At 37.6% G+C, this 13,553-nt stretch overlaps 1 protein-coding gene across 3 annotated transcripts in view; it reads left to right on the top strand.

The window, feature by feature from the left end:
* The window catches only part of DNAH5 (dynein axonemal heavy chain 5), a 153,127-nt gene that overhangs the window by 38,613 nt on the left and 100,961 nt on the right, over positions 1–13,553 (top strand). For all 3 annotated transcript variants that reach the window (XM_087930711.1, XM_087930712.1, XM_087930710.1), the window contains exons 20-27: positions 1,101–1,291; positions 1,390–1,483; positions 2,653–2,789; positions 3,450–3,651; positions 4,736–4,971; positions 7,122–7,340; positions 8,329–8,391; positions 11,308–11,546. In XM_087930711.1, coding sequence (XP_087786837.1) covers positions 1,101–1,291; positions 1,390–1,483; positions 2,653–2,789; positions 3,450–3,651; positions 4,736–4,971; positions 7,122–7,340; positions 8,329–8,391; positions 11,308–11,546 — 1,381 coding nt within the window. The remainder of the gene's footprint in view (positions 1–1,100; positions 1,292–1,389; positions 1,484–2,652; positions 2,790–3,449; positions 3,652–4,735; positions 4,972–7,121; positions 7,341–8,328; positions 8,392–11,307; positions 11,547–13,553) is intronic.

The raw sequence follows: 13,553 nt of genomic DNA, 5'->3' as shown, positions 1-13,553 counted from the left end.
AAAATTGCTGAGTAACAGCTACCATTAAGCAAATTTCATTCAGAGGCTTCCGATTTTACTTGTGTTTTAGTGTTCCTTAATTCGCTTGATCTGATTTCCTTCAAATAGAGAAAGGGAACTATCTCCTCCAATAGAACAATGTTCTCAAGTTTCCCGAAGCTTGTAGGATAAATTGTGTCAGTTCAGTTAGTTAAATCTGTTACTTTGTTGTAGCCACTTCAGCGTTTTAAATACCGCCTATGGTGCCGCTCTGTCTTTTCTCTTCTCTCGCTCAGCTTCGTTCTTCTTCTGGCTCCGGTTTGGTAACGTCTGTTCAAATGCAAATGGTAACTAAATCTCTCCAATCACTCCCTGGTGCTGATCTTCTGAATTCCTCTTTAAATCTTTGTTGTCTCTGTCTCTCTTCTGTCTGCCGAGCCCCTTCACTTTCACTTGTCGTGTTCGCTTTTAGCCGCTTTCTCTTAGGGCTCCAGGCAGACGTTCATACAGTGTATGCCAGCCTAAAGTCAATCTGTACTCTTCCAATTTTCCTCTCTGCCGCTAACTTTTATCACCGCTCTCTTTCCCAACAAGCTTGCAAACTGTCACTCACTCTTTCCTTCACATCGGTGGCAGCCCGGACTTCGGAGCCTCCATTGAAAGGGGGCTGTTCTTGAACGTTGGGCTCTGGAGGGCTTCCTCTTCATTGCAGGGGGATTGCCTTCCCCACACTACCGTCCGAGGTTCCCCCACACCGGCACGAGTCTCTCCAAGACTTGAGCACCCCGAAAGATCGCACCAAACTCAAGAAAAGGATAGCTGAAACCACGAGTGGATTTCTGCCCCTCTGTTCATCCTTGCCTCGCCACCGGAAGGTCCGAAGTATCTTCTGCTTTGTTGTCTTAAAGTTTCTAAGAAAGTTATCTTTTAAATCGAACACAATGAACCAAGCTTCCTTGGTTTTTCTTTTCAAATAAAATCAGCTGGCCTTGTATTGTTTTTCCAGTGTATTTTAACTACAAGCCTTGATGAATTATCTAACCATTGGCTGTTTGGAAGATGTGGATTTTATTCTGTATCTGAGTGGATTAATAAGGATTATGTTTCTCATTTCCATATAGATAGTGAGAATATCTCAAAGCAGAAACAAAATGCTGCGCCAATCTTTAAAACTAGTGTTATCCTTTCCATTCCAAATTTTGCTATAATGCCAACCCTTGAAGAAATTCAGCAAACACTCAACAAAGCTGTGGATTGCATTGTAAGCACAATGAAAGGAGTTGGTCAGTGGAGTAAGGAGAGACTATCAAAGGTATGTATGTGTTTATGTACTTCAAAGAGGTCTAGTGATAAACAGTATGAAATCTAAGATATTGGAGTCTAAGGATTTTTTTTCCCCATTCTGTACAGAAAAAGTTGTTAGAACGCAAAATGCTTGCTTTACAAAATGAGGGAGGCAGTGATTCTGAGACTGAAATGAAAGAGACTGAAGTTGGAAACCAGGGTAATATATTAATATTCATGTTTCTTGACTTTCGTAAGATTTAAATGCAATCTTTTAACTGCTATGTGACATTTCATTGATGCAACAATTAATCATGAAATAATGTAATGGTAATAACATACTTTAAGCAAATATATTTAGAATGTGGGAAAGATATTCTCATCCCATTTAGTAGTGTATGTGTGAATGTCAAAATCAGAACAGCTTAGATTAATGGACTGAGTTAGCCTCAGAATAAAAAGAAGAGGAAAAAGATTGATTGTTAAAGAATAAGACAAGAGAACTGTTAACACAAAACCTTCTTTTCATGCATAAAAGGATCACTTAAAGTTAGCAGTGGATACACCAATTTACTAAACAAGTAATTTACTAGTTAAAAGGGAATGTCCATCTTTGTTTCTTGCAATGCCAAAGAGATAGACCAGTCTTCCATAATTCTTCCTGTAAACTCTAGACATGTGCTATTTTCTTTTTTTCTTTTCTTTTTGCTACTTACTCCATGAAGCTCCTTAAAGCCCAACAGGGTTGCAACATGCTAATCAGTTGCAGAAATTCAATTCATTCTCACAAAAGCATTCTAGGGTCTTTATTTCACTCATTGCCAATCCACTGTACCAAATGACATTTTCATGGCGCATCTTTTCAAAAGGGTGTATTGAAGTATGGTGTCCAACCTGAGGCTGCAATATTTCATGTGATTTCAGATTTCACAGAAATCTTGGGTGTAGCCTGCAGAGCAGCTCCAAGTCAGCAGAGAGAGGCAGGGTTTAATATGAAGTGCCAAGTTAGCAATTCCAACAATCCTGTCAACTTCATAAGCAGTAACAGGATCAGATTTTTCTCAGTTTCGGATACCTCCATGGGATCTTGGATCTGCTCCAAGTCCAACTTGGAGCAGATCCAAGCAACTATCAGATAGATGCTTGAAGTCATTTAAAGCTTGACCTAGAGATTTTACCTTCAGTTGCACCAATTATGAATCCAATTCAATTTTTATTGTAGTCCAATGTACTTTTTGGAGTATCCCTCTTTTTTTGCCACAAAAAGGCAAAGTACCATCTCAGGCCAAAGAAGCCACATATTCCTGATGGATCACAGATAGGCTTTAGAAAAATGTTCCAGTTTTGGCCCCCTGATGTATAGAGTTCCTTGTTTTGTTTTTTGTCTAGATGCAGCTTCTGATACAGCCTCTATGATCTTGCCCCTTCCTATCCAGAAAAAGAACTACAACAAAGCCATTTCAGAGAACAAGGAAATAATTAAATTGGTGTCTGTGCTTAGCACAAGTATCAGTTCTACCAAACGGGTGAGTTCCACAACATCTCTGAGTGTGAGTTAAAGTTGCAGTCCACGAATTGTCCAAAAAGTGAGAAATGATCCTGAAGCAGGAAACATACAGAGAAAACAAAGTGATGGTGAAGGGTGTAAGGGTGGCAGCAGAAACAGAGAGAAAAAGCAAAATATTTCAGCAATACAAAATGGATTAGTCCAGGACAACTACCAAAACAAAACAAAACAGTTTTGTTTTACAAGCTATACAAAGTCTAAGTCTGCTTTTGGTGGCAGTGAGGCCACCAAAATATTAGAGGTGTTTAATGGACTGAGGTCCGTAAAGGTCTGACTCCACTTCATGTATCTTGATCCCTTCCTTGCCATCTTTGTTAATCTTAAGTCAATTTTAATTGTATTTTAACTGTAATTTTTGCTTTTACTTGGTTGTAAGCCAAGGCAACTTGGGTGAGATGAGTGGCATATACTATAAACTTAATAAATATATAAATGAATGAATGAATGAATGAATGAATGAATGAATGAATGAATGGTACCTCATGATTTCCCAGATATGGTGAAAGTCTTTAATGCCAGAGTTCATGGTTCATTACTGCGTGAAGCAATATATATCAAAATTTATCAGTGGAACTGTTTGTATACAATTGCCTTATATTGGTTTTTATTAATGTTTCAGGAAGTTGTTTCAGCTTTGGAACGTTTCAAATGTTACCATCACATCTGGCAGAGAGAGAAAGAAGAAACCATTGAAAATTTCATCAAAGGAAGCCCTTTGCTGTCTGATTTTGAATCCCAAATCCTTTATTACCGAGACTTAGAATTAAAAATTAATTCAGAATCTGAATACATATGCGTGGGAACTGTTGCACTCTATACTGGTATGGTGATTTCATGTTTAGTTAACAGTAAATGCTGTTTAATTTAGTTCAGAATGTTTTTCAAAGCAACATTAAGACTGCAGTCCCAAAATAAGGTTGGATAATCTGAAATATCAAAGCCTAAAATGATCTTTTGTTTTGCCAGTATAAGGCAAAAAAATTTAAAAAAATATAGATTAAAGATCTGAGCTAGTTAGCAAGAAAATAAAAAATTCCAAACTCTTCCACCAACATTTTAAAGAAAAAGAGTATGCTAGCCTCTTTGAAGTATATGGTGTGTACAATCTTATTTTACATCATTCTCCAGACAGTGCAATTCTTATCTTTTCAAAAAATGTTAAATGTATTTACCTGCCACCAAAAAGCTTGCTTAGAAGTCCCTTTAGACTCAGTCAAATGTATTTCTACATAGTATATATAAAATAGCAATAGCACTTATATACTGTTGTATAGTGCTTTACAGCCCTCTCTAAGCAATTTACAGAGTCAGCATATTGCCCCCAACAGTCTGGATCCTCATTTTACCCACCTTGGAAAGATGGAAGGCTGAGTCAACCTTGAGTCTGATGAGATTCAATCTTCCAAATTGCAGGCAGCTGGCTGCAGCAGAAGCAGTTTGCAGTACTGCGCTCTAACCACTGCACCACCAAGGCTATAAATAAAGCGACAAGCCTCTCTTCTTTTGCTGCTTTTCCTGAGATATATTAAAAAGGGGTTACTGTTTTACCTCTTGTCACCACTTGGCATGGAAGAGGGGATAGCAGATTGAATATGGGCTCTATCAGTATAACAATTTGGTCAGTGGTGGTATGCTACTGATTCGGCCAAACAGGTCGTAAAAAAAAAGCCTCTGATCAGCTGAGAGGAGAAAAACAAGCCTGTCACATCAGATGAGAGGATAAAAATCCAAAAAGCACATGGGAGGGTGGCAGGGTTGCTCCTAGCTTTCTGTTTCTTCATCCTCTCAGCTGATTGGCTTGTTAGGGGCGCATGCACACAATCACCCACTGAACCAGTAGCAACTAAGGTAGGATCCCACTACTGAATTTGATCCTAACTGAAATTTCTCCGTCACTTTCTATAGCGGATTTAAAGTTGGCCCTCACAACTGAAACCAAAGCTTGGATGACTGCATTTGGACGTCACTGTAATAAGAAATACAGGACAGAGATGGAAAACATCTTCACCTTTGTAGAGGAAATCAGCAAGAGACTAAACCGCCAGATTAAAGACCTGGATGACATAAGAATAGCCATGGCTGCCCTGAAAGAGATCCGAGAGCAACAAATCTCCATAGACTTCCAAGTGGGACCAATTGAGGTAAATAGGAAGGGAACCCAGGCCCATTGCTGGCATCTGGCACTGAACCCTGCCTTCTGCTAGTTTGATGAAAGAAGGCAAATTCCTTTCTTACATTGGAAGACAAGGCAAGGTGATAGAGAAGTCTACTCAGAGGCTAATGTTTTCAAAGTCCTCCTATCAATTGCATCTTTGTTTTCACTCCAAAACTGTTTTTGCTTTCAGCAGCTTTAATATCTTTTCTACTTCTTCCTTGATTGTGTAGTACCTCACTTTACAGGTTTAATTTCTTAGTTGTTTCATTCAAGAGGGAATGAAACTTACTTTGCCTTTCTCTGCCTGGCTTTCTGCCTAATGGTTCCAATGATAAAATATGAAAAATCTGCAAATTTTGTTTATAGGACAAGGGGAGAGCAGAAGAAATTACTTCCTCAAACTCGAGGGATAAACAGCTCATAAGTATTGGCTTCTCCTGCCCATCAAGCCTTTTCTCAATCATATAACATTTTTTCACAGGGTAGAGCAGGCCTTCATAACTTCTGAAGAGAAAGACTTATACCTTAAAAATAATTGTGTGCTACAAAAGAATAGCTGGTGCACTAATCTGCTGTTCAGTGGCTCAAAAACATTTCTTTCTGGATAGAAGTAGCTGCAAAAACTGTCGCAGTGGATCCTTCCTGGGTGGCATCATGTTTGGTAGCAAGTGGATTGCTTTTTTGTTTGTTTTTAAATTCTGGGGAGAGGGGCTGCACAAGGCCATCTGATGGACCATATGTTCTGCAGGCCAGAGATAGAAGAAAATGCAAGAAGATAACCAGCCTTAGTCATACTAATGAAATAATCTAAAGTGGCAGTGCTACCTTTCATTTTCTAAAGAAGACACAATATTTTCACTTCAATATGAAGTATATCTATGATCCCATCCCTTATTATACATTTCTTGAACATCTATTGTTGCTTCAATTAATAATATCGGATATGTTGAAATTATTTGAGTTCCTGGAGGTTAGTACAATATATCAATTGCTATTGGTGTTGACTTAACCATCCGAAATATGTAAGGATGTGTTACAGATTTCTGTGTTTCTGCGAGTGATGCTGCTTTGTTGAAAAAATACCAAATTTGTTTATAAAAAGCAGCAATTTTCCTAAACACATTTTTATTTCTATCTTAATTCCATTTCTATCAATGGCAAAGTTCCTCTGCTTTTCATTTAAAGACACAGCTTTCATATACATAATAGAAGCATGTATGTGTCTTTCTTTAAATTAATGTACTTGGTTCACAGAGAAATAGTTTTATTTTTCTACTTTCTATTATAATTCAAAACCAGAATAAAAGTTTGCTATTGTATGACTCATTAGTTATTACTCAATAATCTAGCTTAAATTGTATAATAATTGATGCACTAAAAAATCATTGTTAGGAAATCTGTTTGGGATACTGTCATCATCGTACATCAGCCATTCAGTCATGTCCAACCCTTGGCCCTCTAGGGATCATCACTCACTATGCCCCTCTATCTCACACTGCCTTCTTCAGATCCGCCATGGTCATCTCAGTGTAATCTTTTATAGTGTCCAACCAGCAGGTATTAGGGTGGCCTCTTCCACTGATCACTCCCAGCATGATTGACTTGAAGAGTGAAGCAGCTCTCATACCATGACCAAGGTATGACCACTTTTGTTTGGTGATCTTGTCTTCAAGTGATGTTTTTGGTTCGGTCTAGGACTGCTTTGTTATTTTTGCAGTCTATCTAAGTCACCTCTAGCACCACAATTCAAAGGTGCCAACCCTTCTCTTATCTGTCTTTTTTTAGAGCCATTTGTTTTTCCGCAGCCATAAGTAGGAATTGAAAAAGTTATTGCATTAACTAATCTGCATTTGGTTGTGAGATACTGTAGCGTAAATACATTCACTTTCAAAAACAAAAACTTATAATTTATTTCATTCTTAGCACTAGTATGTAAGTGGTGGCTATCCTCTGGTATAAGTATGATTTCAAGTTCCATGTGGCTGATTTTTAAGATGGGTTTTGCACTAACTCAAACAATTATCTTTCATCTTTTGCAGGATCTCTACTGATATATTTACCTTTACAAATCTATGTTTGGTTTGTATGCCATGTGTAAACTTTAATAATGAAAGATAACAACTGTTGCCTTGGCAGGAATCTTATGCAATGTTAAACAAGTATGAGTTACTGGTGGCAAAGGAGCAGATGGAAAAAGTAGACACTCTGAGGTATACCTGGGAGAAATTGTTGGTCCGAGGAAATGAAGTGCAGAATGAATTAGTGGCTTTGCAGCCCAAATTCAGAGGGGAACTAATCAGCACAGTGGAAGTGTTTGTTGAAGACTGTGATCAATATTACTTGGATTATGACAAGGTACAATACTATAGTACATTGGGAAAATATAATTTTCAAACTTGTTTCTTGTATCTGAAAATAAGTTGAAGGTTAGACATTAAAAATAGAGTTTATTCTTGGTTAGCTCAGGATAACATTAAAAAACCCAGCAGAAACAAGGTAAGATTAGCTAACATTCCATTGCAGTTTTTAAAAATGCACAGTACTAGTTTGTTATTATTATTTTTTAAAGCTATCCTTGTCAGGTCTATAGGTGCTTTTCCTTAGTTGGCCAAATATAGAAAGCAGCTAACTCTAAACACATTATTCAAGATGGAAGAGTATACCTTAGTAATAGAATTGATCATCTGACAAAATGACAAAATTGATCATCTGACAAATATTTGCAGAGAAATATATTTTATCCCCAAGTCAGGGTCTGGAAATTTCCCCATTGAGAGGAATTCCAGAGTTATAGTGTTATATGTAGTAAAGTTCTCCCATATCTGAAACTTTGAAGAAACATTAACATTTTAGAAAGGATTACTTCAGAGTAGACATTATTTTACAAAAGCAACTACAGCATTCTACATTTGGATAGTGTGAAGTAACTCAACGGAAAAGAGCTGTATTTGTATCACTATGTGATAGTGATAGACACACTTCATTTAAAATGTATGAAACACTCCATGGTGAAGAAATTTTCCAGTATAAAAAGTTTGATTTGCGGCTGCTGAAACATTGAATATGTCATTCTATGCAAAGTCATAGTTGATCCACAGATCATAAACTATGTTATCCTTCTGCTTAGACAAGTTTTGATTATGATTTGATTACTTATTCTGTTGGAAGCTTTGAAGCTGGTGATTGAATGTGCAAAAGGAAGTACCACTTTAATTACCATAACCTTAATTATGTAGCCATTTTGGGGATGAGAGAATGGACACTTTAAAATGAAAGGTAGTATATACTCATGAAAGACTTTTAAGTGGATTTTTATTAATATTTCAATCTGTTCCTTTTCCAGAATGGTCCCATGGTAGATGGACTTGAACCTCAAGAAGCTAGTGACAGGCTTATAATTTTCCAGGTATTTCCCCTACCGTTTTGCTTATTAAATGTAAAGTATCTTCAGAGTCTGATAATCTTGCATTGGACTTCACCTTCCTCCCAATCAGGATGTCTTAGATTGTATCAGATCAGAAAAGGCTAATATAAACAGCTAATGCTTAAAGAAAAGTGTAAAATAGCATCACCCTGATGTGTCACTAAATTTGTATCTGATCCAGCAAAAGAAAATTATATCGCAAAAGTGAATTCCTCAATAGTCAAGGAGACCCTGTTAGACCATACCAATTCTGTTTTCTGTTTCTATAGTGACAAAAGAATTTATGCTGAAGATACGTGCAGATGCTATGAGTGCTTGTTCTCTGTAAATGTCTATATTGGCATTGGCATTTTGTAATTTGGTTCACCTTGCCTGAAACCAATTTCTTTTTCTTTTGTTCTTGGTAAAAATGACCCAGCTGGGACAAGGCTGGAGGAACAACTAGGAGCAAAAGGGCTTGATTTTTATAGCTGCTTCTCCTGATTTCTATGTATGAATAATTGAATTAAATGGTATCTGCATCACTAATATAAATACAAGCTCATTGTAAATTTGATTCCTTTTTAATGCTCAATTTGCAGGGCAGATTTCAGTGCTGACATCTATATTTGTTCCCCTCCTCCTCCACTGTATTGGGAAGTGAGGGTGATTGGAGTTTAGAAAATGAATTACATCTTTGCAATTCTCTCTCTCTCTCTCTCTCTCTCTCCCTCCCTCCCTCCCTCTCCCTCCCCCTTCTTTATAAATAACTCAAGGTGCAAAACATATCTAATAATCGGGTAGGATTCAAATTTTTAACAAACAGTTCTGTGGGCGTGACTTAGGTGGTGGGTGTGACTTGGTCATCGTGGCTGGGTAGACATGGCTTGGTGGTCATGTTATTGACTGGGTGTGGCCAACTCAATATCACTCACATTGAGGCACGCATCTCCTCGCCTGGCCTCTCATGACTGTGGGGGTGCTGCAACAGTCGTAAATGTGAAAAATGGTCATAAGACACTTTTTTCAGTGCCATTGTAACTTTGAATGGTCACTCCACACAAGCAAAGTACCAGCAAAGGAGGGGAAAAAAACTCCAGAGAAGTTCCAGAGATAGGAAGTCCATCCCTGCCAAGAATGTAATAAGGGTTAATGGAGAGGGAGTTTCTGTAAGCAACACCAGAATGTTTCCTTCCTGCCTTCCTTACAGGATTAGGCCAGTAATTTCTTCTAACAACAGGTTCTCCGAACTGCTTAGAATGTTAACAACCAGTTCTAGCGAATAGGTGCGAAATGGTAGAATCCCACCCCTGCTAATAATCCATCCTCCCCCTGCAACAACCCTGCAAGTTCGGTTGAGGTGAGAAGAGTCACTGGCTCAAATAATTGAGTCACCTTTCATGTCTAAGGCAGGACTAGAATTCTTCTAGTTTCTAGCCTGGTGCAAGAAAAGTAAAAATGTTCGACATATTCCTAAAACTTGGGGATGGGAGGGTGCATTTTCCCAGAGGCTATTTCCTTTTTACAGTATTTTCCAGGCTGACCATCCATGATTACTCCAGAGAAATTTATAAAAACAAAATAGTCCCTGCTTTGTCTCAAGTGTTTGGGGAGGGCAATTGTCCTCCTAAAAGAAAGGCAAGATCATTACTCTGTCTGTATGCTTTCAAATATATGTTGGCTTTTTCTTTTTGACTTAAAAAAAATCACTGACAAACTTTGTTGATGTTTGTATTGTCTTTCCATGGATGTGCTGGGAATAGAACCCTCAAATCCATTCCCAGAAGATTAGTGAGATTTACAAGGACAAAAACCTTTTTCAAGGAGACTGAATTGTATGCACATGCAGGTGCCTTTTTAATGCAAGTAGCTATTTTATTTTATTATTTTATTTTATTTTTTATTTTTTATTTTATTTTATTATTACTTTATTTTATTATTACTTTATTTTATTTTATTTTATTTATTTTATTTTGTCAAGCAATTATAAGATAACAGGTATAAGTATAAACATGGTTATGAATACATGAAATGGATACGAACAAGAAAAATAAAAGAAACAATAGGACAGGGACGGTAGGCATGTTGGTGCGCTTATGCATGCCCCCTACAGACCTCTTAGGAAAGGGGTGAGGTCAATAGTAGACAGTCTAAAATTAAAGTTTTGAGGGTTTGGGGAAGAAACCACAGAGTCAGGTAGAGTATTCCAGATATTGACCACTCTGTTGCTGAAGTCGTATTTCCTGCAATCAAGTTTGGTGCAGTTTACCTTGAGTTTGTATCTATTGTGTGCTCTTGTATTGTTGTGGTTGAAGCTGAAGTATTCAATGACAGGTAGGCATTGCAATGTGTAATTTTATGTACTACACTTAGATCAGACCGAAGGTGGTGTAGTTCTAGGTTGTCTAGGTCTAGAATTTCAAGTCTGGTGGCATAACGTATTGTGCTACGAGTAGAGGAGTGGAGAACTCTTCTTGTGAAATATTTTGAACCTGTATGGTATTGTGGTAATGAGAATCAGGATAAGATCCAAAAATGGAATTTGCAGAGAAAGTTTTCCCCAACCATCACCTGCAGTCAGCAATACTCTAGTTTAATATATCATCATTGCATGTGTTTATGAGGGCCAGTTTTTAAGATAGGGGATGTCAAGATTCTTGGTAGCTATATTGGTTCTTTTGTTTCTTAACAATTCTCATATAGAAGTGGGAATTTAGAAGTTGTGCAATAGAGAACGGAAAATGCAACCAACAATGAATTCCATATTTGGCTGTTATCTCTTGAGTTCTTACTTTTTTTTTGGTTACTGACTTTTCTGCTTTAGAAAAAAATTAAACCTTACTCAAGGTAGCTATTTATATATTGCTTATGGTTTTGAACATTGTTAGGCACACTCAAATTTTTTATTCTACTCTCTAGAACCGATTTGACAACCTTTTCCGGAAATATATCACCTACACAGGAGGTGAAGAGCTTTTTGGTTTGCCTGTCACTCAGTACCCTCAACTCCTTGAGATAAAGAAGCAACTGAACTTGTTGCAGAAGCTATATAGCCTGTACAACAATGTCATTGATACAGTGAATGGCTACCATGATATCCTCTGGTCAGATGTGAACATTGAGAAGATTAACAATGAACTTCTTGAGTTTCAGAACAGGTGAGAAAACATAAGAACTGCATATCTATTCAGCTGAGCTACTGTGACCTATTATTGAGGGTAGGTGGAGGGAACAATTAGTTTCTTTCAGGTTGATGCTAACAATACACTGCTTAAAGCAGACTTCTGAAAGACCAATAGAAAGAAATTGAATCTCAGTTACTTGTTAGTACTTGGTGAAATGTTAATTGATTTCATTTTATTTCTTCTGATTAATTTGTCTGCATCTCTAATAAATGCCACTATGTCACAACCCTTTTTCTATTGAGAAATGCATATGCCATGCAAATAAATGCACCAATAATGGAACACTTGTTAACAGAACAATAGTATGGAAATAAACTTGATTATCTTCACTTTGTTACTGAATATTCGGTAATATTTAATGGGCAGTTGTGTCATTTACTGAAGCAAAACCTGAACCTTGAAAATGGAGGAGTAATCTATGTTTCATATAGTCATCCTTGGCTACTTTATGGGGGCTTTACTAGTATATCCTTTTGGGTTTATTCTAAAATGTTGCAATAAATGTACTTATAGTCACTGCAGTAGAAATGGTGCTTTAACATTTCCTGGCGGGGAGAGTGGGGTGTTAATTGATTTTCATAGATGCCTGCTTTATGGTTTTGCAGATTCAGCTAAGTCATAATGTAGTTTATATATAGTTCTATGTGAGGAGTAGATACCAAAATTGTCAAGAATGATGACAGAACATCACAATGCAAATCCTGCCAGTTTTGCATGTACATCATGTTGGCTGCCTTGTGGTTGCCTGCCATCTTATTGGTTTTGATCCCTTCTATTTTGATACCACTGTTGTTTAATGTGTGTCATAGATTCAACTATTGTGACTTTTTAATCATGTTATGTGTATCCTGAACCATTCTACAAACTTAAGCAAGTACTACTTAATGTAAGATGTGAACCTGGCATATGTTTAGACAGTTCCTTTCAAATCCAATCAAGTAAAACTGTGCTCTGATGTATTTTTCCAGGTGGGGTGGGGATCTGTAGACACTGGATTGCAATTTGCATAATCTACCATTGGCAGAAAATCAATGAAATATCTCTGCTGGGTAAGACACTGCCATTCCCCTAGCTCAGTGGGTGTCAAACTTGTGGCCCGCAGGCTGAATGCGTTACGTGCTGCCCCTGCCCCTGCCTGGTTTAGCGAAGGAGGAAAAAAGTCCCGATATGTCATGTGATGCTGCTGTGGTGACGCGAGTTTGACACCCCTGCACTAGCTAATCTACATTAATGGGTTTTAAAGATTTAAAAGTAAATTATATATTGTCCTGCAAATACTAGACTGTTGATGGAAGTATTTAGGATTACAATTCTGTATACAATTACCTGGGAAGAAAATTGCTTTGAATTTTGTTAGACTCTTAATGAATACTAGACCAGGGTTCTCCAACCTTGGCAACTTTAAGACTTGTGGACTTCAAATCCCAGAATTCCTCAGCCAGCAAAATCTACAAGTCTTAAAGTTGCCAAGATTAGAGACCCCTGTACTAGACAACACATGACCCATTGTGTCATTTTTTCAGAGACATTTCTTTACAGATTTCTCAATACCTTCAACAATGGCAGAACTTCTAATGGATGGTCTTCATTGGAAAAAGTTCTTAAAAATTCAGGGAAATATTCAGAGATGCATCTGCCTTGAAAATACTCAGTGTTAAACAGTACAGCACAGTCAAACATCAGGAAAAGTTTTATGACCTTTTGCATTTGGTCATAAAATGTTTTATAAAATTTGCCAAATTTCAGTTCCACAGGAGTCACGGGCAGTGGTGTGATTCAATTTTTTTTTACTACCAGTACTGTGGGCATGGCTTGGGGTGTGTGGCAGGGGAAGGATACTGCAAAATCTCTATTCCTTCCCTACTCCTGGTGGAAGGTTACTGCAAAACTCTATTCCCTCCCCACCCCACTACCTGCTTTCCAGCTCTGTTCTCCTGTGCAGGGCAACCAAAGAAGACCCAGCCAATCAGCTGGGACTCT

Source organism: Pseudonaja textilis, chromosome 3 (genome assembly GCF_049901715.1).
Source record: "Pseudonaja textilis isolate UNSWEBS1 chromosome 3, rPseTex1.2, whole genome shotgun sequence".
Classification (NCBI taxonomy): Eukaryota; Metazoa; Chordata; class Lepidosauria; order Squamata; family Elapidae; genus Pseudonaja; species Pseudonaja textilis.
The sequence above is the reverse complement of the archived record's forward strand: the minus strand, read 5'-3'. Positions and strand labels throughout refer to the sequence as shown.